The sequence below is a fragment of the Artemia sp. Qi Xiang Cuo genome, chromosome 8, assembly GCF_049724085.1.
Source record: "Artemia sp. Qi Xiang Cuo chromosome 8, ASM4972408v1, whole genome shotgun sequence".
In the NCBI taxonomy this organism is placed as follows: Eukaryota; Metazoa; Arthropoda; class Branchiopoda; order Anostraca; family Artemiidae; genus Artemia; species Artemia sp. Qi Xiang Cuo.
This window is the reverse complement of record NC_142801.1, coordinates 31,975,801-32,002,340: the sequence shown is the minus strand read 5'-3', so window position 1 is coordinate 32,002,340 and position 26,540 is coordinate 31,975,801. Positions and strand designations below refer to the sequence as shown.

General features: G+C 35.1%; 1 protein-coding gene and 1 long non-coding RNA gene across 3 annotated transcripts in view; one reads left to right on the top strand and one right to left on the bottom strand.

The window, feature by feature from the left end:
* LOC148949328 (kinesin-like protein KIF20A) overlaps positions 1-14,718 on the top strand; it is a 176,682-nt gene extending 161,964 nt beyond the window's left edge. Inside the window, exons 12-13 of one of the 2 annotated variants that reach the window (XR_016142125.1) lie at positions 11,280-11,456; positions 14,580-14,718. Coding sequence is in view for 1 of the 2 variants with exons in the window: in XM_089093364.1 (XP_088949490.1) it covers positions 11,280-11,386 (107 nt within the window). In the remaining variant the exon portion in view is untranslated. Of the gene's footprint in view, positions 1-11,279; positions 11,458-14,579 lie in introns of those variants that run through there. The other variant, XM_089093364.1, reaches the window with a different exon arrangement.
* Positions 14,719-23,531: 8,813 nt separating this feature from the next.
* On the bottom strand, positions 23,532-26,428 carry LOC148949327 (uncharacterized). The gene is made up of 2 exons (XR_016142126.1): positions 26,056-26,428; positions 23,532-23,689 (listed from the first exon to the last, which is right to left on the bottom strand). It is a non-coding gene; the product is annotated as an uncharacterized LOC148949327 (long non-coding RNA).
* Positions 26,429-26,540: the final 112 nt, after the last annotated feature.

The window sequence follows — 26,540 nt, the reverse complement described above, 5'->3', positions numbered from 1 at the left end:
TTTTAGGTTAACCCCCTCGCAAGTCCCCCATTTCCCCCAACAACTCCAGTCAAAAATGTTTAGATATCCGTTTTTTTCAACGGCGTGGAAAATTCTTGAAAGTACGAATGTGATGATGATAACACCCTTAGAGCCCTCAGGGCACGTGTGTTAAGTTGTGTCCAGGGATCATATAAGGTTTTATAGAAAGTTTTGTCGTAGAAACTTCAAAAAAGGCTCATTTGCTTGGAAATTAAATGGTCTAGTTCCCTTTATAATAGTCGAAAAAGACTGGAGAGTAACTAAACCCCTCTCACTCCCACCGTTTTCCCAAACACATTCGATCAAATTTTAGAGATAGCCATTGTGTTCGTCGTAGTTGAAAGTCCTTGAAATTATGTATTTGAGGATGACGAACCCCCCAGAGCTCCCAGGGCAAAGGTTGTAAGTTATCCCCTGGGGGATATAAGGTTTTTGTAGATAGCTTTGTCGTAGAAACTTCAAAAGGGGCTCATTTAATTGAAAATTGAGAGGGTTAGTGCACTTTTTAATTGTTGAAAATGATTGGAGGGTAAATTAACCCCCCTCTCACGCCCACCATTCCCCCAAACACATTCAATCAAAATTTTCAGATAGCCAATTTATTCAACGTAGTTGAAAAATCTGGAAATATGGTCTTTGAGGATGACACTCCCCCTAGAGCCCCTGGGGCCATGGTTGTAAGTCCTGGGGGGATATCATGTATTTATTGAAAGCTTTGTCGTAGAAATTTGAAAAAGGGATCATTCAATTGGAAATTAAAAGGGCTAGTACCCTTTTTAATAGTCGAAAGCTATTGGAGGGCAATTAACGCCGTTCTTTCACCCACCTTTTCCCCAAACACATCCAATCAATATTTTGAGATAGGCATTTTTTTCAACGTAGTTAAAAGTTCTGGAAATTAGGTCTTTGAGGATGGCAGCCCCTCTCCCCACAACCCTAAGGACAAGGGTTGTTAGTTATGCCCTGGGGGCATATAAGAGTCTTGTCGAAAGCGTTGTCGTAGAAGCTTCAAAAAGGGCTAATTCGATTGGAAATTGAAATGGCTAGTGCCCTTTTTAATAGTTAAAAATGATTGAAGGGAAACTAACCCCCTCTCAATCCCCCCATTTCCTCAAACACGTCCAATCAAATGTTTTGAGATATCTATTCTGTTGAACGTATTTGAAAATTCTGGAAATTTGGTCATTAAGGATGATAACCCCCTTAGAGCTCTAAGGACAAGGGTTGTTAGTTATGCCCTGGGGGCATATAAGGTTTTTATTGAAAGTGATGTTCTAGAAACTTCAAAAAGGGCTCATTCGCTGTTTTCAATAGTTGAATGTGATTGAAGGGCAGCTAACCACCCTCTGACGCCCCATTTACCCAAACACTTCCAATCAAAATTTTGAGATATCCATTCTGTTCAACGTAGTTGAAAATTCTTGAAATTACGTTATTGAGGATGATAACTCCCTGAGAGCCCTCAAGGCAAGGGTTGTAAGTTATGCCCTGGGGTTTCTTTAAAACCCCATAAGGTTTCTTTAGAAAGTTTTGTCATAGAAACTTCAAAAAAGGCTCATTTGATTGGAAATTGAATGGTCTAGTGCCCTTTTTAATAGTCGAAAGTGAATGGAGAGCAACTAACCCCCCTCTCTGGCCCACCGTTTTCCCAAACACATTCGATCAAAGTTTAGAGATGGCCATTGTGTTCAACGTAGTTGAAAGTCCTGGAAATTATGTATTTGAGGATGACGAACCCCCCAAAGTCCCCAGGGCAAGGTTGTAAGTTATGCCCTGGGGGCATATAATGTTTTTATAGATAGTGTTGTCGTAGAAACTTCAAAAGGGGCTCATTCAATTGAAAATTGAGAGGGTTATTGCACTTTTTAGTAGTTGAAAGTGATTGGAGCGTAACTAACCCCCCTCTCACGCCCACCATTTCCCCAAACATATTCAATCATCATTTTCAGATAGTCATTTTGTTCAACATAGTTGAAAGTTCTGGAAATTAAGTCTTTGACGATGACACTCCCCCCAAAGCTCTAAGGGCTAAGGTTGTAAGTTATGCCTTGGGGCTATATAATGTTTTTACTGAAAGTTTTATCGTAGAAACTTGAAAAAGGGATCAGTCGATTGGAAATTCAAAGGGCTTGTGCACTTTTAAACAGTCAAAAGTGATAGGGGGGCAGCTAACACCCCTGCCAAGCCCACAATTTCCCCGAACACAGCTCATAAAAATTTGAGATAGCCATTTTGTTCAACGCAGTTGAAAGTTCAAGAAATTATGTCTTTGACCAGGACACTCCCCCCCCCCCCACAGTCTTCAGGACAAGGGTTAAAATTTATGCCCTGGGGGCCTATAAGGTTTTTATTGAAAGCTTGGTCGTAGAAAGATGAAAAAAGGCGCACGCGATTTGAAATTCATAGAGTTAGTGCATTTTTTCAGTGTCTAACGTGATCGGAGGGTATCTAACCTCCCTTTCGCGTTCACCCTGTCCCCAAACATATCCAATTTAAATGTAAAAATAGTCAGTTTGTTCAACGTAGTTGAAAGTTTTGTAAATTGGTTCTTTGCGGATAACAACCCCCCCCCCCCACACACACACACACAGCCCTCAGGGCAAGGGTTGTAAGTTATGCCCTGGGGGTATAAAATGTTTTTATTGACAGCTTTGTCGTAGAAACTTGAAAAAGGGATTAGTCGATTGGAAATTCAAAGGGCTTGTGAGTAGAACCCTATCATGAGCTCCCATCACTACATAATTTATGCATGTTTCTATGGTTTTTGTCACTGAGGATGAAAAAAACTAAATTTTTCTGCACTTTTATGTATTTTCATTGTTTTGATGAATTTTATTTACGTAATCAATGGTACATATTGATTCATAAAAGATGAGAAAATTTTTAAGAAATTGTTTTACCCAATCATTCAAGGAAGTATTGATTTACGAAAAGGGGAATAAAGAAACAACTAAGGCTTCTTTGATCTTAGGTGTGAGGGATAAACGCTGTTTAGGTAAAAGATAAAAATTAATTTTCAATTTTTAAATAGGGCTTCGTTAATCTTTAGAGTAAGGAGTTTGAATTGACATCACTTGTTATCTTTGAATGATGCGCGAGTCTAGAGAGATAGAAATTCTATTTTTACATAGGGCTTCACTGAGTTTTAAGAACGAGAGATAAATTGATATACTAACAAAACCTTCATTGTGTAGCTAGGAACATTTATGAGATGAAGAGATTAACGCGGGAAAGGGTTTCCTAGGAATTTCAAATGTTACAGGGCAGTGATGCCAAAACAAAAGGAACACGTAGAAATTGCACTTAGAGATTATTTGGGCGAAATAGTTTTGAGACTTTTTAGGGAATTATTTAAGCGAAACCGTTTGAGGCATTTTAGAAGATCATTTTAGAAGATCATTTGGGGCGAAACCGTTTGAGGCATTTTAGAAGATGATTTTAGAAGATCATTTGGGGTGAATACACAAGTTCTATTTGAACAGTGTTGTGAGGTCCCCTACCACAGCCCCAAAGGGCCCTACTACCCCAACCCCAATGCCCCCTGGGCCCCCGAGGCCCCCAAAGGCCCCCGCGCCCCAAAAGACCCCACCGGGCCCGCAAAGGACCCCCGAGCCCCCAAAGACCCCACCGGGCCCGCAAAGGACCCCCGCCCCCCCAAAGCCCCACTGAGCCCCTCTCTTCCTCCCTTACTTATTGAATTTTTTTAATTTTTTTCGGACTGAATTTTTTGGACTTACAGAAATTATCCAACATTTTTACGGTTTTTTCTTTAACCCATTGGCATAGAGTTTTAGCCTAGAGTCTTAGCTTAGAGTTTTTGTTAGAGTTCTAGTTTACTTTAGTTTTAGTTAAGAATTTAGAGTTTTACCTTAGAGTCTTAGCTTAGAGTTTTAGTTAGAGCTGAAGTTTACTTTAGTTTTAGTTAAAAGTTTAGAGTTTTAGCTTAGAGTCTTAGCTTAGAGTTTTTGTTCGAGTTCTAGTTTAGTTTAGTAATAGTTAAGAGTTTAGTTTTTAGCTTAGAGTCTTAGCTTAGAGTTTTTGCTAGAGTTCTAGTTTAGTTTAGTAATAGTTCTCTAGGCTAAAACTCTAAACTCTTAACTAAAATTTTACTAAAATTGCAACTTTAACTAAAACTCTAAGTTAAGACTCTAAGCTAGAACTCTAAACTCTTAACTATTAATAAACTAAAATTCAACTCTAACTAAAACTCTAAGCTAAAACTCTAAACTCTTAACTAAAACTAAACTAAACTAGAACTTCAACAAAAACTCTAAGCTAAAAACTAAACTCTTAACTATTACTAAACTAAACTAGAACTCTAACAAAAACTCTAAGGTAAGACTCTAAGCTAAAACTCTAAACTATTAAATAAAGCTAGACTAAACTTCAACTCTAACTAAAACTTTAAGCTAAGACTCTAAGCTAAAAACTAAACTATTAACTATTACTAAAATAAACTAGAACTCTAACAATAACTCTAAGCTAAGACTCTAAGTTAAAAACTAAACTCTTAACTATTACTAAACTAAACTAGAACTGTAACAAAAACTCTGAGCTAAGACTCTAAGCTAAAACTCTAAACTCTTACCTAAAACTAAAGTAAACTTCAACTCTAACTAAAATTCTAAGCTAAGACTCTAAGCTAAGACTGTAGTATAAAACTCGTTAACTCTTAACTAAAACTATAACTTTAACTAAAACTCTAAGTTAAGACTATCAGATAAAACTCTTAAATATTACTAAACTAAACTTCAACTCTAACTAAAACTCTAAGCTAAAACTCTAAACTCTTTACTAAAACCAAACTAAACTAGAACTTCAACAAAAACTAAACTAAACTAGAACTTCAACAAAAACTCTAAGCTAAGACTCTAAGCTAAAAACTAAACTCTTAACTATTACTAAACTAAACTAGAACTCTAACAAAAACTCTAAGCTAAGACTCTAAGCAAAAACTTTAAACTCTTAACTAAAACTAAAGTAAACATCAACTCTAACTAAAACTCTAAGGTAAAACTCTAAACTCTTAACTAAAACTAAAGTAAACTAGAATTCTAACAAAAACTCTAAGCTAAGACTCTAGGCTAAAACTCTACGCCAATGGGTTAAAGAAAAAACCAGAAAAATGTTGGATAATTTCTAAATCTAAAAAATTCAGTCCGAAAAAACTTAAAAAAATTCAATAAGTGAGGGAGGAAGTGTGGGGCTGGGTGGGGCTTTGGGGGTGCGGGGGTCCTTTGCGGGCCCGGTGGGGCCTTTGGGAGCCCGGGGGGTGCATTGGGGCTAGGGGCCGGGGGGGTCCTTAGGGGTTGGGGTAGGAGGGTCCTTTGGGGCTGTGGTAGGGGACCTCACACCACTGTTCAAATAGAACTTGTGTATTATAACGGCCACAGAGTTTCACCCCAAATCATCTTCTAAATCATCTTCTAAAATGCCTCAAACGGTTTCGCTTAAATAATTCCCTAAAATGTCTCAAAACTATTTCGCCCAAATAATCCCTAAACGAAATTTCTGCGTGTTCCTTTTGTTTTGGCATCACTGCGCTTTCACATTTGAAATTCCTAGGAAATCCTTTCCCGCGTTAATCTCCTCATCTCATAAATGTTCCTAGCTACACTATTAAGGTTTCGTTAGAATATCAATTTATCTCTCCGACTTAAAGATAAGTGAAGCCGTAATTAAAAATAGAATTTCTATCTCTTTAGACTCCCGCAGAATTCCAAGATAACAAGTGATGTCATTTCTAATTCCTGACACTAAAGATCAACGAAGCCTTATTTAAAAATAGAATATTAATTTTTCTCTCTGACCTAAAGAGCGTTTATCCCTCAAACCTAAGATCAAAGAAGCCTTACTTGTTTCTTTATTCCCCTTTTCGTAAATCAATAATTCCCCTAGCGATTGGGTGAAAAAAGTTCTCAAAAAGTTTCTCGCCGTTTGTTAATCAATATTTCCTATCAATTATGTAAATCAATTTCATCGAAACCATGAAAATACATCAAAGCCAGAAAAATCCTGTTTTTTCATTCTCAGTGACAAAAACCATAAAAACATGCATAAATTATGTAGTGATGGGAGCTCATGATAGGGTTCTACTCTTGTGCACTTTTAAACAGTCAAAAGTGATAGGTGGGCAGCTCACACCCCTTCCAAGCCCACAATTTCCCCCCACAAATCTCATAAAACTTTTATTTAGCCCTTCTGTTAAACTCAGTTTAAATTTAAATCCATTATTTCTTTGTTCCAGACACTCCCCCCCCCCGACAGTCGTCAGGACAAGGGTTAAAAATTCTGCCCTGGGGGCCTATAAGGTTTTTATTGAAAGCTGAGTCGTAGAAACATGAAAAAAGGCGCACTCGATTTTAAATTCATTGAGGAAGTGCCTTTTTTCAGTGTCGAACGTGATCGGAGGGTAACTAACCTCCCTTTCGCGTCCACCCTTTCCCCAAACACATCCAATAGAAATGTAGAGATAGTAAGTATGTTCCCCGCCTATGATAGTTTTTGAAATGAGACATTTGAGGATGACAACCCCTCAACTCCCAACCCTCGTCAGGTGACGGGGGGTACGTTATGCCCTTGGGGGTCTGTAAGCTTTTTATGGGAAGTGATGTTGTAGAAACTTCAAAAAGTGCTCATTCGATTGGAAATTGAAAGGGCTAGTGCCCTTACTAATAGTCGAAAGTGATTGAAGGGCAACTAACCCCCCTCTCACACCCACCATTTCCCCAAACATATCCACTCAAAGTTTTGAGATATCCATTTTGTTCAACGTATTTGAAAGTTCTTGAAATTATGTATTTGAGGATGACAAACCCCACACAGCTCTCAGTGCTATGGTTTTAAGTTATGCCCTGGGGTCATAAAGAGCTCGTTCGATGGGTAATTGAAAGGACTAGTGCTCTTTTTCATAGTCGAAATTGATTGGAGGGCAACTAGCCTCCTCCCACACTCGCAATGTCCTCAAATACATCTAATCAAAATTTTGAGATTGCCATTTTGTTCAACGTAGTTGAAAGGTCCGAAAATTATGTCTTTGAGGTTGACAAGGCAAGGCAAGGGGTTGTCATTTATGCCCTGGCGGCATATAATGTTTTTATAGAAAGCGTTGTCGTAAAAATTTCAAAAAGGGTTCATTCGATTGGAAATTGAAAGGGCTAGTGCCCTTTTGTTGTTTGTCTTTAGAAGATGCTCAATCTTTTTCCCTGAAAAAGACTATGTCAATGTAAAACGAACAGAAATTAATAAAAAAAAGTTTTAGTCCCTTTTCGAGATTCAGAGTTATCGGAGTCTCGATACACCCTCCCCCCCCCCCATACCGCGACCCACACAAACACCCTCACTCTTAAATTTCCAAAATAAAGTATATGATAGAAATTTTTAGTTGGCTATTTGTTGTCGTAGAAACTTCGAAAAGGGCTCATTATATTGGAAGTTGAGAGGGCTAGTGCCCTTTCTAATAGTCAAAAGTGATTGGAGGGCAACTAATCCCCCTCTCATGCCCCTCTCCCCATTTTCCCAAACACATCCAATCAAAATTTTAATCCATTTTGTTGAAAGTAACTGATAGGTCCGGAAATTATGTCTGAGGATGACAACCCTCCACAGCCCTCAGGGCAAGGGTTATAAGTGATGCTCTGGGGGCATACAAAGTATATGTAGAGAGGGTGATCGTATAAAGTTCGATGGGGGCTCTTTTTTTTGGCACTTATAAGTCCTAGTGCTGTTTTTAATATTCAGATTTATACCCTGGTTAATACACCCCCCCCCTACACCTAGTATTTTACTGGAATACCTCTGATGAAATTTTTAGCGTGCAAATTACTGTTGTAGAAAATTCGAAAAGAGCTCGTTCGTTTTGAAATTGAAAGGACTAGTGCTATTTTTTTTATTATTAAAAAGTGATTGGAGTGCAACTAACCTCCCTCCCACACTCTTCCTTTCCTCAAACACATCCAATCAAAATTTTGAGATTGCCGTTTTGTTCAACGTAGTTAAAAGGTCTGGTAATTACGTCTTTGAGGTTGACAACCCCCTTACAGCCCTCAGGGAAAGGGGTCGTAAGTTATGCCCTGGCGCATATTAAGGTATATATGGAATATGTAATCATATAAACTTCGGAGGGGATCATTGGATTAATAATAAACAGCTCCAGTGTCCTCTTTAAGATTCAGAGTGATCAGAGGGTGGATACCCCCCCCACGCCTCATATTTTCCCAAAACGCATCTGATCGAACTTTTGAGTTGACCCTTTGTTTTATTAGAAACTTCGAAAAGAGTTCACTCGATTGTAAATTGAAAAGAAATTCGACTTTCTATTAGTCAAAAGTTATTGGAGGGCAACTACCCCCCCCCCCATGCCCACCATATCTCCAGACCCATCCAATCTTAATTTTTAGTTTTCCATTTTATTCAACGTAATTTAAAGGTCTGGAAATTATATCTTTGAGGCTGACAACCCTCCCCCCCCAGCGCCCGCCGGGAACGGGTGGGTAGGTGTGACCGGGGAGCAGGTTAGGTGTATGTTGACATGTCGCTTATATAAAATTTTGGGAGGGTCTCATTGGACTCTTAATAAGAAGCTATAGTGCTATTTTTAATATTAAAAGTTATCAGAGGTTGGATAGTCCCCCCCCCTGACACCGTGTATTTCTTCGAAATGCATCTGATAGAAATTCTTAGATGGCGTTTTGTCGTCGAAGAAACTTTGCAAACTGTTCATGGGATTGAATATTGAAAGAGCCATTGCCCGTTTTAATTGGAGAAAGTGATCGGAGGGTCGCTAACCCCCCTCCCACTCCCACCATTTCCCCCAACAAATCTCATACAGTTGTGATATAGCCAGGTTGTACACCGTAGTTGACAGGACCATATCGTTTTTTTTTGAGTATGATAACCCCCCCCCCCCTGAGTCCTCCGGGCCGGGGGGTGCAGTTAAAACCGGGGGGGGTATATTGGGGCTTTATAAAGGGTGATCGTATAAACCTCAGAGGGGGACTCATTGGTTTCGTAATCAGATGTTCTAGTGCCATTTTTAAGAGTCAGAGTGATCGGAGGGTGGATATCCCCCCCCCCACCACACCTCGTATTTTCCCGAAATGCATCTGAGAGAAGTTTTGAGATGGGCATTTGTAGTTGTAGAAACTTCGAAAACAGCTCTCTCAATTGCAAACTGAAAAAGTCAGTGTTCTTTTTATTAGTAAAAAGTGATTGGAGGGCAACTACCCCCCCTCTCTCGCCGACCATTTCACCAAACACATCCAATCAAAATTTTGAGATAGGCATCTTGTTCTACGTAATCGAAAGGACCAGACATTATGTCTTCGAGGATGACACCCCCCCCCTCCGCTCCACAACCCTCAGGGCATAAGATGTATATAGAAAGGGTGATCGTATAAATTTCGAAGGGGGCTAGTTGGATTGGTAATCAGAAGTTCTAGTGCCCTTTTTAAGATTCAGAGTGATCAGAGGGTGGATACCACCCCCCACCCCCCCCGCTGACACCTCGTATTTTCCCTAAATGCATCTGAGAGAAAGTTTGAGATGGCCATTTGTTCTCGTAAAAACTTCTAAAAAGGCTCATTCGATTGGAAATTGAAAGGGCTAGTGCCATTTTTATTTGTCAAAACTGATTGGAGGGCAACAGGCCTCCCCACCCCCCACGCCCCACAGTTACAAAAAAAAAACTTATCAAAGTTTTTATAAGTCCAATTTTTTCATTGTCTTTGGAAGGTATGGAAAGTATTTCTTTGACAGCCCGTGTGTTCTTGAGAAGGTATGGACCTTCTCAAGACCAGAACATAATTGGCACTTTACTGAAAAAAAAAAGAAATGACTGTGTTGTGTCAGGTTAGATTTAATCTACTGATATATATTGCTTAAAGTTCTGATAACTTTTAATTTATTAAATTTAAAAAAGTTAAAACATTTAAAGGTATTTTGTTTATTTAAAACGTACAATAAATAACCGAGTCAAACTCAAAACAAGCAAAAATTAACATGAGTAGGGCTGACGACCCCCACGCCTTCTCAATACCAGAACATAATTTGCACTTTACTGAAAATAAAATATATTTAGAATGCTTTCACTTTGTTTTTACTTGTTTTAAATGTTTACTTCATTTGGGAAGGGGAAGTCCTCCTGTTTTCACTAAAATTACATCTCGAGTGTCTTTTAACTTTTTAATATTATTGTTTAATAACTATCATCTCATTATCGAGTTGGTATACACTTAGAATTTTTTTCAATCTTTGTTATATTTTTTTTATCTATATTATTTTAGCATTTACACATATATAAATAAGTTTTCTTATTATTACAGTGTCGAATATGACATATGTTACTAAACATTAGATTGCGTTAAAATCTTTTTTGTCGTTAAACCTTCGCTAACTCTCTTCTATTGGCTGAATTACTTCTAATAATTTATAACGCTAAGGACTTCCAACAAATCTGATGATTCAGACTTCTCAATCATTAATCTAAGAGCTAGAATTTGGTCGATGCATTGGTAAACTTATTTGGCAAATTATAGGTCTTTGTTGAAAGATCTATTTGTAAAATTGAATAGCCTATTAAAAGTCCCATCCGGTAAAATTTAAAAGCTAAAATTTAAGTGTCCAAAAAGTGGTGTGTTACCCTAAACTAAAGCTTTCGAACTTGAACAAATCTTCTTTATTGCACTTTCTTTTTTCATGATATTAATTAAAAAAACTTTTTTCACAAAATAAATTTTTCAAAGAAAAGTAAAGAACTCCATTAAACAAAAAATGAGCAAAAATAAAATCAAATAATCTACCAAGCGTGAAACTACCACAAATCAGCATCGATAAATAAATGAAACCAAAAACGAATAGAAATTACAATAAATAAAAGAGTCAAACTCAAAACGAGCATAAATTAACATAAAATGGGCTCAAAACCCCTATGCCTTAATAAGGCCAGAATATGTTTTGCACTTTACTAAAAAAAAGTATAAATGTTTTTTTTTATAACTTTAATAAATCAAATAATATTAACATTTTGATTGCTAAATATCAGCATATGTATATTAATCTGACAATGCACATTCATTTGTATTTTTTTCAGTAAAGTGCAAATTATGTTCTGAAGCATAGAAAGTTTCTATGAACTAGAAGAAACTTTCTTTATTGCACTTTCTTTTTTCATGATATTGTGGTTGTGTTTGAAGGCTTTTGACAAGCCTTTTCATTGCATGTTTTGGAAAATGAGTTTTTAAGCCAATCTTTTTTTGTAGAACACCAGAAGCTTACCAAAGAGCTTGAAAAGTCAGAAAATACTCGCCAGATCATGGTGGCCGAAAACAAAAATGTAAATGATTTATTGAAAGACGAAGATTACTGAACTTGAAAATTTCAAGGTGTTGTATCTGCAATCTAAGGAAAAAATTGATGAACAAGATTCTGTAGACACGGTGTGTTTAATCGATTTCTCTGTTCGTTTCCTGTCTTTATGTTTTTCTTTATTCATTCCTTTTAGTTCCTAATTTTAGTTTTTCTATTTTATTACTTTATCACTTCTGTTGTGATGAAAAACTCGAATAAAATTGTCATTTGCAGAAACTGTTTCCTTTCCTTTTTTCTTTGTTAGTTTTTTTTCATAAATATGTTTATCTATTCATTGGGTTTAGTTTGTAATCTTCATCTATCTTATTCCTATGTTCCTAGGGTTGTGGCAAAATATTTGATGGAAGCTTTCATTCTAGCTGACCTTTCGGGGACTGTTCACTTTTTTCTGTCAATGTTGTTTTTGTAAAAATGTTCTTTTTGTTTCATTTGGTTTTTGTTATCCTTTCTGTTCTTCTCTATTCTATTTCTTTTCTTTATTTCTATACTTTTTTTTGTAACAAAAACAAGTTTAAAGCAGAGAAGCTTGTGGTGACTGTTAACAATTTTTTTATATATCCGTTTCTTTAATAAATAAATGTATCTCGTAAATCTTGGTAGGTCCCTGGTGTTTGGTATGTATTTTGTTCATATTGAGAGTAAAGTTCCGAAAAAATATTAGAAGGAATCTCTCATTCTTGCGAACCTTGCGGGGGCTAATCCCATTATTTTCTGTCTAGTTTATTTTTATAAAAAACACTTCTCCATTCGTTTGTGTTAGGTTTTTGTTTTTGTCTTTCCTTTCCTTTCTCGTCTTATATAGTATTTATGTTAATAAATGTTTTTTGATTTAAAAAATTTGATAAAATAAGCTTGTGATGACTGTTAACAATTTTTTTATATGTCAGTTTATTTAATAAATAAATTTCTATAGTAATTCGGTTTAGTTCTCTGTGTTTGTTTATGTATTTTGTTCCTTTTGAGAGAAGAGTTGCGACAAAATATTCAAAGGAAGTTCTCATTCTTGCGAACCTTGCGGGGGCTGATCCCATTTTTTTCTGTCGGTTTTATTTTTATATAAAACTTCGCGATTATGTTCTATTTGTTTTTATTTTTTTCTTTCCTTTATTTTATATTCGTCTATATTCTTTATTTACATACTTTATTTTGGATTAAAAAAATTTAATAAGACAATCTTGTTGTGACTGTTCTCAATTTTTTTTTCTCTTTCATTTTCTTTCATAAATAAATATTTCGATTATTTCGTTTTAATTCCAAGTTTTTTTCTCTTTTTTGTATTCATTTCTTAGTGTGACAAATAATATTAGAAGTAAGTTCTCATTCTTTCGGACCTTGAGGGGACTGTTCTCATTTTTTTCTATCATGTTTCTTTCTATAAGACAATTATATCGGCGTTTCTTTTAGTGTTGAGTTTTAGTCTCTCATTTCCTTGTTATTCGTCTCTGTTCCTTATTTAATTACTTATTTTGTTACCAAAAAAAATAAATAAGAGAAGATTTTGGTGACTGTTATATAATTTTTTGTCTCTGTAAGTTTATTTAATAAACACAGTTATCTCTTAGTCCATTTTAATTAAAAGTTTTTTATATGTATTTTAATTATTGATTATTGAGACAAATAATATAATAAGTAAGTTCTCATTCTTGAACACATTTAGTGGACTTTTATAATTATTTCTGTAAAGTTTCTTTCTATAATAAAAGCATCTTATCTGTTATGTTTTTTTTTTTTTTTGTTCATTCCTGTAATTTTTTTTAGTACCTTTTGTTTCTTCCATTAATTTTATTGTGACAAAAAAAAAAAATGAAATTATATAATATTATTTTTAATGTTACCGATTTTTTTTTTCTGTAATTTTTTTTAATAAATAAATTTTTTTATTAAATAATTTTATACCCAAGTTTTTGTCTCTGTGTTGTGACTTTGTGAATAGAGCTGTGACGAGATTTTTGGAGGAAGCTCTCATTCTTGCGAATCCTGCGGGGATTGTTCCCATGTTTTTTCTTCATCTGTCCTCTCTATTCCTTTATCACTTATATTTCGAAAAAAAAAAAAAAGTTCCAATTTATTTTTATTGCAATTTTTTTACATAAATACATTTCTCTATTCATTCGTTATAGTTACTAGTTAGTGTGCATGTATTATACTCCTATATATCGTTAGGGTTGTGACAAAATATCAAAGAAACCTGTCATTTAAGAGAACCTTAGGGAGACTGCTCCTTTTTATCATTTGTTTTTATATAAGTACGTTTCTCCATTCATTCGTTTTAGCTCCTACTTTGTTTCTATCTATTGCGTTCCTTTAGTCAAAAAAAGTTCGTTGTGCCCACATCATTCTTTTCTTAGAAGGAGCTATTGTGCTGCTTAAGAGAAAGGAATCAGGCGCACCCATTGCGTTTCTTGTCTCTAAACCTTTCTACATAAACGTTTCTACTGTGATAATTAAGCTTTTCAAATAAGTCTCCAAAATACATGAGAGCAGTGGTACATCCCCTCAAAATGTTTTTTCTTTGATTCACCAAACTTTGGTAATTGCTCAGAAAATGTTCCAGTCCACCCCAAATACTCCCCGCGAAGAGATCTGGTACAGCTGCCTCCCGAGCCATCCTTTCATATGGCTCTCGGTGTCCCTTGCGCAGTGGCATGTGGACAGGCATGATTTTGGAGCAGGTCTCCCATACCTACTGTATTGAGGATTTTTTTTTTATTTAGGTCCTTTATATTATTTTTTTCAATATAATTTTTTAATTGTTTTTGCTAATGTATCTTAACGAATGATAGTTTTTTTAAATAATCGGATATGGAATTGTTTTGTTGTTGGTTTTTTCTTCTTCTCCTTCTGTTTGATTTGAGTGATATTATTTAATGTTATGCTTAGTCTACCACTCTCACTGGCCAAAGAGTCTTTTTGAGGGTCTAAAGCTTTGTAATTTGTCTATGTTCTCTTTAAATAAATTGATTGATTCAGATTGATTTATTCATCTAAACCCCTCTTTTTTAGGGAGACGGTTCTAGATTATATTCTTTTCTGTTATCAGATTTCTAGATTATTATTTTGAGGCGTGTCACCCGTTAGGCAATCAGAGCCCTGTGCAGGCCTACATTTTCCTCTTCTTCTTTTTCTGAAGCTCCGTTTCTTCCAATAAATCTCCTCTTTTCGATGTCTTTAATTTTCTCCTATTTTTTCAGGAACAAATTTCTACAATGAAGCAAGACCTGCAGGCCAAAGAACAGCTAATAAAAGAGCTGAGAGAAGCCAGAGAAGATCTGGAAAAGAAATTTGAACTCCAATCCCTTGAAATAATTCAATTAAGTGAGGAGCTTCAACACTTTCAAGAAGCCCCAGAAGCTGCCAAAACAATGACTCCGAAGAAACCTTCAGCTTCTTCAACCAATCCCAATGAGTTGGAAAATCTTATTCATCAGATGGGAAAAATCAACATCGAGCCCGCAGATCTCAAGAATCAGCTTTTGTCAATGAGTGAAGAACGGGATTCTCCTCTCAGTAGGTCACAAGAAGGAGAAGACGCGTAGCCACATTGCCATTTTAGATTGTACATAGTCGGTTGTTTAAATTCAAAAGAAGTTATGTAACAACTTCTGTCTAAGTAATATTTACGAGTATAATTTGTCTTGTTAAACAAAGTTTATCCAATCGTTTAGTCGAATCCGCTTTCTTATATAGGTTTCAGGATAGCTAGAAGTAATTATGCTTTTTTTCAAAATGCGTTGTATTGATTTTTAATTCAGAAATTGTTGGAATATTGAGCTTTTGACATTAAGAAGGTGTTTGCCTTATCTTGAATGCCAAGAAAATCTCCATTTTAGGTGTCTATTTGTCAATAACATTTGAAAAATTACAGAAAAGTTTGGAAATGAAACTTTTGCGGTCGAAATTATTTTTGCAATATCTTAGTCGACGGAAAAATCTTTCTATAATGAGCGTTCTCTATTTGCTTATTTTAGGACTATTGTCTCCAGTTCTTCCGAAGTCCAAACTAGAGGGTATGGGGATAAGACCATCCTCCCCCTGAAAAATGTGTACCATGTTTTTTTTTCATTTCTATATATTCATTTCATAAATTGTATATTATTATTAATTTGCATTTGACTCGTTGGAAGTTATTTGTATATTATAAATTAATTTTTAAATATATACATGCTAATTAACATACATTTCCATAGGTAAGTTTCGTTTAAGCCTGTGTTTATTTTTAACGTCAAATTAGTTTTTAACTTAGTATTAAATTAATTAAAGCGCTAAATTAAAAATTTTTATATCAAACAAAAGTTTTTGTATTACTAATAGATTTTTTTTTCTTTAAATTAAAATTTTCAAACGAAAAATTAGAAAAAAAAAGAATTTAAAAATGCAAGAGTGAAACCGAAAATGACCCAAAAGTAAGTAGTATAAACCTGATTTAACATTTTTCTGTTTTTTTTTATATTTCACCAAATCTTCATTTTCTCCTTATTTCAGAGGATTGAGACTAAGTTTCATTAGAGGTCTCTCAGCCACCAAATAATCGTGTCGGAAGCTCAGTTTGTCTATTTCTCTATTTTCCCCGGGAGGGGGTGTCTTGGGATGACTCTAAGGAATCGTAGCTCTCAAGCTCCACAGTTCCGTAGTTAAGGAAATGAAAATCAATTAGAGCTAAGGCTTAATAAATTTAAGTGTATGTGGTATGAAATCTATTGATACTTATATAGTCTTTTATGGTTACATCTTCTCCTTTCACTCTCTCTATTTTATAGTATATTTATATGTTTAATTTTTTGTCTCTTGTCAAAGCTTATTAATTGTATATAAAGTATGAAGTTGAAACGCACCATTAGCATTTGTAAATATGCGTTGAGAGGGGGCCTATTCACATGTGTGTGTGTGTTTTTTTTTTCAAATTTTATTTTAAATGTCTGTTTAATTTTATTAAATTAAGGAATAGTTTTACTTTTAAATGTTTTTATATATTATTTTTATTAAAATAATGTTTTAATTTCCTAATTAAGTAGAAAATTTCTTTTTTCTAAATATTTAATATTCAGCTTTATCTGTCGTCCTATTTTTTTTTATATAGAAATTTTTGTTTAAAATGCGTTTAAAAAATTAAAAGAGGTTTTTTTTTTTTTTATAAAAAATAGGTCATTTACCCCAATTCCGAGTAAAATAATAATTAATAATTTGTGAATGGATAGATATACAATTAATTCATCAGTCTAAGTATCTTTTCCTTTCGACGTAAGCTACAGCTGTAGTCTTGTCACAAGAGTGCATATGTCACAGGGAATATTAACTTTAAGCTGCACAAATAACAGACACAATTATGCACTGAGAGACAACATGATTAAGATTCTCGTTCTTTTTTTAGTTTTGATTGTAAATATCAGTTAAGTTACTTTTTAGAAAAGCGTTAGGAACAAATATTTATTAAGTAAACTGCCGTGAAAATGAATTTTATATTCAAGATCCAACGAGAAATAATTACTAATGCGAAATATTCAACGAGCGTGTCGGCTAATTGATTTAAATTCTCATAATACTACTACTAATAATAAATCATCGCTTCATAAAGCCGTCTAGACTTGACACAGCTCAATGCCTTGCAACACCTAGGTCTAAATCACAGATCAAAAAATCGGAAACTTATGAGAGTTAGATCCAGCGTTGCCAACGCGGTACAGGTGCACAGTTTTTGGTACAATCTAGCTGCCTTGGTACAGTGCGATGCATTTGAATATTTCATGATACAATCCAACATTTCTGGTACATTTGCTCTGTATTTGCCAAGTCAAGTTTTATTTTTTTCCAAATTTTCGAAACTCTCTAAGTCACCTTTGTGGTATTTAAGGAAAAGAAAAGGGATATTCGTTGGCGTAACACAAAAATAAATCTCCACGAACTTTAAACTAATCATCCCACTAGAAACGGCGCTCAGAGTTGTTTCTGAGAAAGGATGAAGATATTAGTGAAAAAAGTTTGTTTGCCTTTCAGTTTATCCTAGTATTTTTGTCTTTAAAACTGGAAACTAACGCTGAATGCTATAATTATGGCACAAAATATCTTTTGGGTACAATTTGGTCAGAAAACCAGTATAATTTATCTCAATAGGTTGGCAACGCTGGCTAGACCTTTGGTGATTTAATATGGGAAGATAAGAATTAAAAACTATTAAGCGCTACATACAGTGTTGTGTCAATAGAAAAGTAGGAAATTTCAAAGAAAATTGGATAGCTGATATTTTATTTTTATTTTCGTCTGTTTTTATTTTCTATTTGTAAGTCTTTATTTTACAAAATAAAATCATTTTTCACCATAATATGTGTGAGTTTCTGTATTCCCCCCTCTCTTTTTCTCTCTCCCTCTCTCTCTCCCTCTCTCTCTCTCTCTCTCTCTCTCTCCCTTTCTCTCTCTCTCTCGCTCTCTCTCTCTCTCTCTCTCTCTCTCTCTCTCTCTCTCTCCCTATCTCTCTCTCTCTCTCTCTCTCTCTCACTCACTCTCTCACACTCCGTCATTCACTCTGTTTTTGAGGCAATGCCATGCTGAAGTTCACAGTTTCTTGAACGTATATTATCCGCAAAAATCTGCCGTCTGTTACTCGCTTCAAATTGTCAGACATTTTTGTATATTTTAGATACACGTAGCTCAAAGAGTAAGAGGGTTGCGATAGAATTAAAGCAACAGGTAGTATGCTACAACGAAACAAGAAAGTCCAGATATTAACCTTTCAACTGATGTGGACGAGTTTACTCCTCAACATTTATCTTTTATTTCTTCCAAAACGTCGTGTAATATACTCGCCTTTAGCATGTTGTATAAAATCATGCGATTTAATGCGTTACTCCAATACAAGACATAAATACACGTTTTCAAGAATCTGCGAGAGACATTATTAAGATCCTCATTTTTTTTCAGTTTTTTAAGTTTTGATTGTAATTATCAGTTATGTAGATAAACACAGTTACGTAAATAATTTCGTATATTATTACAAGTTACGTAGATTTTTAGAGCACAGTTACGTAAATAATTTCGTATATTATTACAAGTTACGTAGATTTTTAGAGCAGCGTCAAAAACAAATATTTAGTGAGCAATGCAATGAATAGGAATTTATCCTTTTATACTCGTTCAGCTAAATTCAAAAACATTAACAGCATAACATAGTACAAACGAAAGAAAATAAAGCTGGAGTAAGAGAACCTATACAAGGTTATTATGATAATCCTACCATGAAGAAACAGGGGCTAAACGCATCTGGAAGGGTAACCAGTAATATATTTGGATTCACCATCAAGAGGTGCATGAAACCCATTCGTTTAAGGGTTCTTGATAATGTTGATTTTTTTTTTCAGTTGGTTGTCGTTTTGAAGCAGTGTCATACCCTTGTACTAATTTTGTACCATAATCCTTAAAAAAAATGTACTTCTATTTATTGGCTGAAATTTTCCCACAAACGAACCAATCAGAGGGGGTTGAACTTTTTCTTCTTTTTACTGGCCTAAAATTTCATATAGGATGTTTGGAAACCAATCATGTTTTGAAAATGTGGGGTTATTTGTCTCCAGAAATTAGGAACAGTGTGATTGGCTTATAAGTCGCAGATGTAAACCAATGAAATTAAAGCACAGATTTAACATGGAGTTATAGGAATTAATACTACTGCTACCAACAACTCATTGCAACACCAGACCAACACAGCCGCGCACACTCCTTCTTCACACCAATCCATTCAAAGCTTTATTCTTTACTCTCTCCTATTAAGTTCTATTTTCTTTCTTACGACAGTGTCTTATCAAACAGTTCATGGTAACTAACAGTAAGTAAGGAGTGACTCGGCTCAATAGTAACCGAAAATCTAAAGAACGGAATTTTGATACCAATAGATATATCAAAAGAATTGAATTTTTTATGCTGATGTCAAATATATAAGTTTCATTAAGTTTATTCTTACAAATCAAAGGTTACGAGCCAGAGAAAATGTGCTTTCATTTTGAAAAAGGGGGGAAACACCCGTTAAAAGTCATAGATCTTAATGAAAATCATACTGTCAGATTCAGCGTATCAGAGGTTTCAGCGTATCAGCGTAACTATTGAGGTTTTGGTCTGCTATCTGCAAAAATGTGGAATTGTGTATTTTTTGCCAGAAGAAAGATCACGAATGCGTGTTTATTTGTTTGTTTGTTTTTTTTCTCAGGGGTGATTGTATCGACCCATTGGTCCTAGAATATCGGAAGAGGGCTCATTGGAACGGAAATTAAAAGCTATAGTGCCTTTTTTGAGTGACCAATAGATTGGAGGGCAACTGGACCCCTCCGATGCCCGTTTTTTCCCCAAAATTATCGGATCAAAATTTTGAAAGAGCCAGGTTCTTCAACATATTTTGAAGATCAAACAACCATGACTTTGGTTGTAAAATGAATCCCTACAGTCCGTAAGAAGAGGCCTGTGAGTTATGAAATTCGCCCATTGTTTAGTATAGTATTTGTTATTGGGATACATACCACACATACATACATAGATACTTTCAAACATTAATTTAACTTTCATATTTTCGTACTTTAGTCAACGTAGGTAGAAGAAGAATTCAAATATATTATAAAGAATTTTTTCATTTACAAACACAGCAGCATTTTAATAAGTAGGTAGAATTGCATGACTATCCAATATCAAGGCAAACTGTCTATGGTTTTCAATTTCGCTCTATACAACAATACCGATCGGGATTTTATCTTTACATTTATGTTTACTTTTAAGTTATACTTAATAGTATTGACTTGTGTTATTTATAGTTCCAATGTCATGTAATCCAATTTTTTAAGGAAAAAAAAAAACATTTTGGGAACTATAAATTTTAAAAATGTAAATTCAATCCTTTTTAAGCCAATGGGATAAGGAAAAGCATTCATTCTTTTTTTTTTTTATGAAATAAAAAATCAACCCAAATGCTCAAACCTTCTCAGGTCTGTTTATTTAAAATTAAGTGTCTATAGACAGTAAATTTAGACAAATCGCTGGGAGTATTTTCGAGGGGGGTATTTTACGGGGAGGGGTAAACGCCAGCTCCCATTCAGGACTACTCGTACAAGAAAAAGCAAATTATGACAAGTCGATAATCATTATGCTTACATATTGCCTACCTATCTAAATACCACTGTGAGTGGGACTTTAGAGTTTAGCTGTACTATACACTCAAATTAAAACTTACCTCTTCCAAATATTCTGTGTGGGTCTTTTCTCGTTTAGCAAATATCTTCATACTCTGTACAAATCTCTTCTCTCAAGTCAATTTCCAGTTTTTCCTTTTCTTTCAGTTTTTCTATTTCCAGTTTTTCGCCTCCATTAACTGGGCCTCTTATGCCGCAGTTATCAAGTTTAGTATGCAATATTTTATGGGAAATCGTATCAAATGCCTTTTTAATGTCAATAAAAATTGTAGCAAGAATATCACCTTTGTCGAGGGCGTCATGAACAAACTGAGTCATTGCCATAATAGCATACTCAGTAGAGTGAGACTTCCGGAACCCAAATTGCATCGGACTAAAAAATTTAGATTACATTAAAAAGCTGACTATACGGTTATATAGACAGTTTTCGAGCAACTTCCCAAATGTAGACAGGATTGAAATCGGCCGATAGTTTGATTGGTTCTTCGGGTCTCCTCCTTTATACAAAGAGATAGTTCTTGCAGACTTGAAACAAGAAGGAAATCTTCCGGTTTCAAAACAGAGGTTGAACACATGGGAAAACTAATTTCTTTGAATTAGTGAACAAAGCTTTGACAGAATAAGACAAATTTAGTCACTAAAATACGAACGAACAGTGAGTAAAGTAAGTAAGTATGACGGAGCTAGACCCTTATAGTCCAAACCGGCAGTTCTAATCTCCGTTTCGTGACCCTTCAGCCAGGAAGCGCAATGGGGGGGGGGGGGGAATCGGGGTCCCGCCATCCTATTATTTCGCAAACCATACCTGCTTACCTTCAAACTATTGATCCCGGGCCCACCTTTTTAACTGTATCGACTCACGATCACTTTAGAGCTGGAGCTTACACTGTCACACAACTTTGCTGTCACGCCACTGACCCCCGTCCCAAACCAAATAACCGGCCACGCCAGGAATCGAACCCGTTCCCCTTGGAAAAAGGATTCCCAAACCAGTGCGCCAACCACTTAGCAAGAACAGCTTAGCTACGATTAGCCACTTAGCTATGATCAAACAGTGTTGCTTTATGGATCAATGCTCGTCCGTCTAACTGAAATTAAAATTTATAAAGCGTTCAAAAAGTCTTGACACTCAGATGTACCTTACTGTAAACAAAATAGCCCCTAGGTTTAAAATAATCCCTTCAGGTAGAGCTACAACATCCAAAAGTTACTGAATTAACCCTCTGCAGATTCAAGGATAAAATAAGACCACACAAACGACTGAAGTACACTGTTAGCACAGTCGATTTAATCAGAATTTAATACGAGAAAAGAAATAAATTTAGTACATTAAAATTTTAACTAAGGTTTGATAAAATAAACTAAAAAATTAAATTAAATAAAAGAATATAAAAAATTTAAAAATTAAAACAGAGTTATCCTCAAAGGAAATTCAAGCAAAACAAACCACCAAACCAGAATCCTGACTAAGATCCTCCTCCATAGAATACGAGCAATCGCCACTCATGTTATCGACGAGTTTCAAGCTGGGTTTCGACCAGGACGATCTACTATTGACCGAATCTTTACTGTGCACCAACTGACGGAACGCTACCCAGAGTTTAAAAGAGAGCTATTCATTGATTTCCAATAGGCCTTAGATCCCATATGGAGGAAAGATCTTTGGCATATTTTAAAACACTACAATATCCAAGACGAAATCGTCAAATTCGTTGAGGACATGTACAACAAGTTCAAAAGCCAAATTCCGACTACATATGGCCTCTCTGATGAATTCTTGACAACTTCGGAGTCCTCAAGGGATGCAATGTATCCTCACAACTCTTCAACTTAATCCCGCATGCTATCCTCTCCCTGACACCCACTAGGTGTGGGGCAAAATGTGGTGGGATCCTACACGACAAACTCGCGTGCGCTGATGATAACGACCAGCTAGCTACGACCCCCAAAAAGTCTAAAGACAGGCAGACAGCATCTCTAAAAAAACGAAGTCGTTTGAGATGCAGATTAGTGCTAACAAAACTAAAGTCTACTTTACATACTGCCAAGACCAGGACACCAAAAAATCCCCTCTATCAATCATAAACTCCATCAATCATGATGGTGAGCAAGTGGAAAAAGTAGACCGATTTCTTTATCTTGGTAGTCTATTAACGGCTGATAATTGCCAAACTGCTGACACAAAACACCACCTAGCCCTTACCAGCTCTAGTTTCAGAATATTAACAAACTTTATACATAAGTCCAACCACCTCTCGAACCATCTGAAACCTCACCTTTTAACAGCCTGATCATATCCATTGCTGTGTTTGGGTGTGAAACATGGACAATAAAAGCTGAAAACGAGTGAATCCTCCTTACATTCGAAATGAGATGCTTACGCCGGATATCGAAAATAAGATACAATGACCATGTCACAAATGTAGAAGCCCGTAGAAGACTAAAGTCACCAGACAAGATCCTAAACAAATTTAAATAGACAGCAACTACGCTGGTTTGGGCACGTCAAGAGAATGGAACCTATTCGACTACCCAAGATCTTGCTCGAAGGGACTGTTGAAGGGCGTCGACCACGGGGAAGTCCTTGTAAAGACGTGGATTGACAACTTTGATAGGCAACATATCACCGAACTATCCAGAACTGTACCTGACCGAACAGGAAATGGAGCACTGGTCCGTGAACTTTCGAAAGGAGCGGCCCCATAAAGTCCCATGAGGATGGATGCGACTTAGGTATTATATATTTATATATGATTATTTGATAATGTATTATTTATTTTATATAAATCATTATTTGAAAAATCTTATATAAATAATGAATGAAATGTTATAATATAATTATTATTTAATAAATTATTCATTTATTTAATTTATAGTTATTTAACAAGTAGTTGTACTCACTTCTTTAATTTTACTCTTTGAACTCAAGACATTCTTCTCGAGAGCTTCTTTCGTTTGTGTGACTTCGAAGAACGCCTTCGGTCTGACTTCGGAGAGCTTCTTCGGTCTGACTTCCGATTCTTCATCTTTGGACTCGCTTTCACTTTAAGTTTCACTTTCTTTGTATGAGTGCTTCTTCTCCCATAATGTGATTGCTTTAATAAGCTCTATAGGTTCTTCGGAGAGTTCTGTCTGAGTAACTAGTGAAAATAAATGAAAACTCAAATATTCTTTATTCACTAAAATTACATACTCAAAGCCAAATAGAACTGAAAATAAGGCAAAGATTCAAAATCAGGAACAAAAGAGAAATGACACATAACAGAAACTAATTAAAAAAGTTAAGAAAGGGGCATAAAAACGAGTAGAGCTTTGTCAGATATTACATAAAGAAGAAACGATTTTAATGTTTTTTTTGTAAGGTATAAAAAAAATAATTAAAAAAAAACACTCAAAATGAATTTTTTTAGAGTACAACCGCATCTCTTCTTACTCACTAGAAAATAAATAAAATTAAGTAAAATTAAAAAAAAAATAAAGAAAAAAACAAAACAAATCAAACATGGAAACTCACTGTGAAAACACAAAACCAATAAAAACCAATGAAAAAAAAACAATATTAAAAGATAAATAACATACAATAAAAGCAAAAATTAGAGAAATTAAAACCAAATACCTAACAACCATAAAGCGAGTCATTTATCAATATCCGCGATTTGCAAAAAAATTCAAAAATTTGAACTGCCATCATATGTTTGTGTTTTTTTCATTATTTTCGTGTGGCCTGTAAAAATCCATTTTTGATCTTTTCTTCTTTATATTATAGAGGGCCAATGTGGTTTAAGAAATTATCTTCGTCAGATATTTATTGGTATAAACCTAGAATTGGGGTTGTTGAGAATGAAACATATAAAGGAAACACTTTTTACTTCAAATATGCTGAATAACTGTAGTTAAAAATATTCAAAAGAACTTCACAGTAAAAGATGACCTTTTGCTGATTTAAATGAAGTAAAGCAGTTTTGGCACATCTTCATCATATGCAAGATAATCTAAAATGGTTTTGAGAGATTATTTTTTGGATATTTTCAAATCTTGAGAATTAACTCTTGATTTAGCTCAATAATAAGCATCCTATCTTGTCTATAACAAGCTTTTATAGCTTACGTGGCCGAACTATTAAGAACTGATTGAGCAGTCTTGCATAACTTGTATAGCTTAGATAAAAGATCCGAATAAACGACAGAAAACTAAAAGCTGACCCCTACGTTTTCCGGAAAATTTCCGCAAATTAGAAAAGCCATTTAATATATCTCGTTTTGTGCAAAGGATATAGACATTCAGATTTAATGAAACTTGCGTCACTAGAAAGCTGTTTTATATTCAACAGAGTGGATTTTTCTTTTCAGAGTTCATTAAAATGTAGTCTCTAATAATATTATATTGTACCTGCTTAGAAAACATTAAAAATAAGCTAAAATAAAGTCACATTGAATAATTTGACAGCTTTTGAAGTGTCCTGTTGTGCTAACTGCCTTGATGGATATCCTTGTGGACACAGAATGCACACTTATGCTGTGCGTGCATTGATTAGATATTCACAATTTGTAAGGGATTATAGGTTTCATTTGTTTTGAAAGAGCCTCTGGTTAGCTTTTCGAACTGTTGACACATCTATGATCCCTCAAGCTAAGACTTGCAAAATGACATTTTTGGTACCGAACATCTTAAGAGTTCTTTGATGTTGCTAAAACTAGGTCCATATTTTTGAATTGAGGCAATTTGTAATGAAGGATATAAAATAAATTCATAATGAGGAATATGATTGCTTCTCAATTAAAGATAAGAATAATCAACCGAAAACTGAGTCAAGATTCGCCAAAGCTATTTCCAATTGAAATAAATTATGGTATCAATCAGTTTTGTGCTTGTGCTCATCTATCCTCAGTTTCTCTGGCTTTTAGCACGCATTAACGCCATCATACATAGCCTAAAAGCACCCGGATACCCTAAGATTTTTTTATTTTTTTTATATATGAAAAAGATAATACGTCGCAATGGAATATAAATTATTTTATAGAATTAAAAAAAAAAATTATTTATTATTAAAAATAAATGGTACTTGTGTTTAAGAATTAGTGTTTAAATAATTCGGACACAAATTCAAATTTTAGAGTAAATAGCGAGGTATTGTGGAAGGGCCGTTCTTTTTCATATACGTAATAATTTCTGTTCGTTTTAAGTTTGGTATTGCCCCTTACTTTAAGTCGCAAAAAAACTTGCCTTTTAAAAATTTAATTTCTGATTGTTATTAAATAAGACCGGGAAATCTGGCTCCCCCTCCATGGAAAATTACTTCCCCCACGGAAAGTTCTTTCCACATAACAAGAAAGTCCTATGAACATGTCCGTTGCTTACTGGTGGGAACGAGAGGGAGAGGAGGGATTTTACCCCCTATTAATGTTGATTGGCAAATTTTCCTTCTAAATCTATCAAGTATAGATCATTTTTTTTTCTCCTAATAAATGCTGGCATATTTTCTATTCACTTAAGAGCAAGTAAATACCTGAAGCAACACTTGGTCGAAAGCTGAAAGCCCCTTCTGTTGAGCCAAGTCTCGCTGTGGAGTTGAAACCAGGGTTGAAGGACATTAGGGTGGATCGTCTCTTCTGAAGCAAACTGGATACCCTTTTCCTTTTAATTGGATAAAGCAGCATCTGCAGCTGAGGGTTAAATCGGATTAAAATTGAGCGTAGGAGTGTAAAAACTATACAACATATATAAATTAAATCAGTCGAAGCCTCGGTGTTTGTCACAGTCCTCTGCAGTACTGGGAAGTACTGCAGTACTTTCGGAGCGATGGAGTTTCGAAAGTCGTCAGTGTGATGACAAGAATTAAAAGTCTTTCCCACCACAAGTGGGAAATTGGGTATTGACCTTCAGGAGCCATACATAGGACCTTCAGGAGGCATACATAAGGAAAGTGTCAACTTAATAGTCTGAGATATTCCTGAGAAATTGATCATACATCTTTTGGGAGCCTGAATGCAC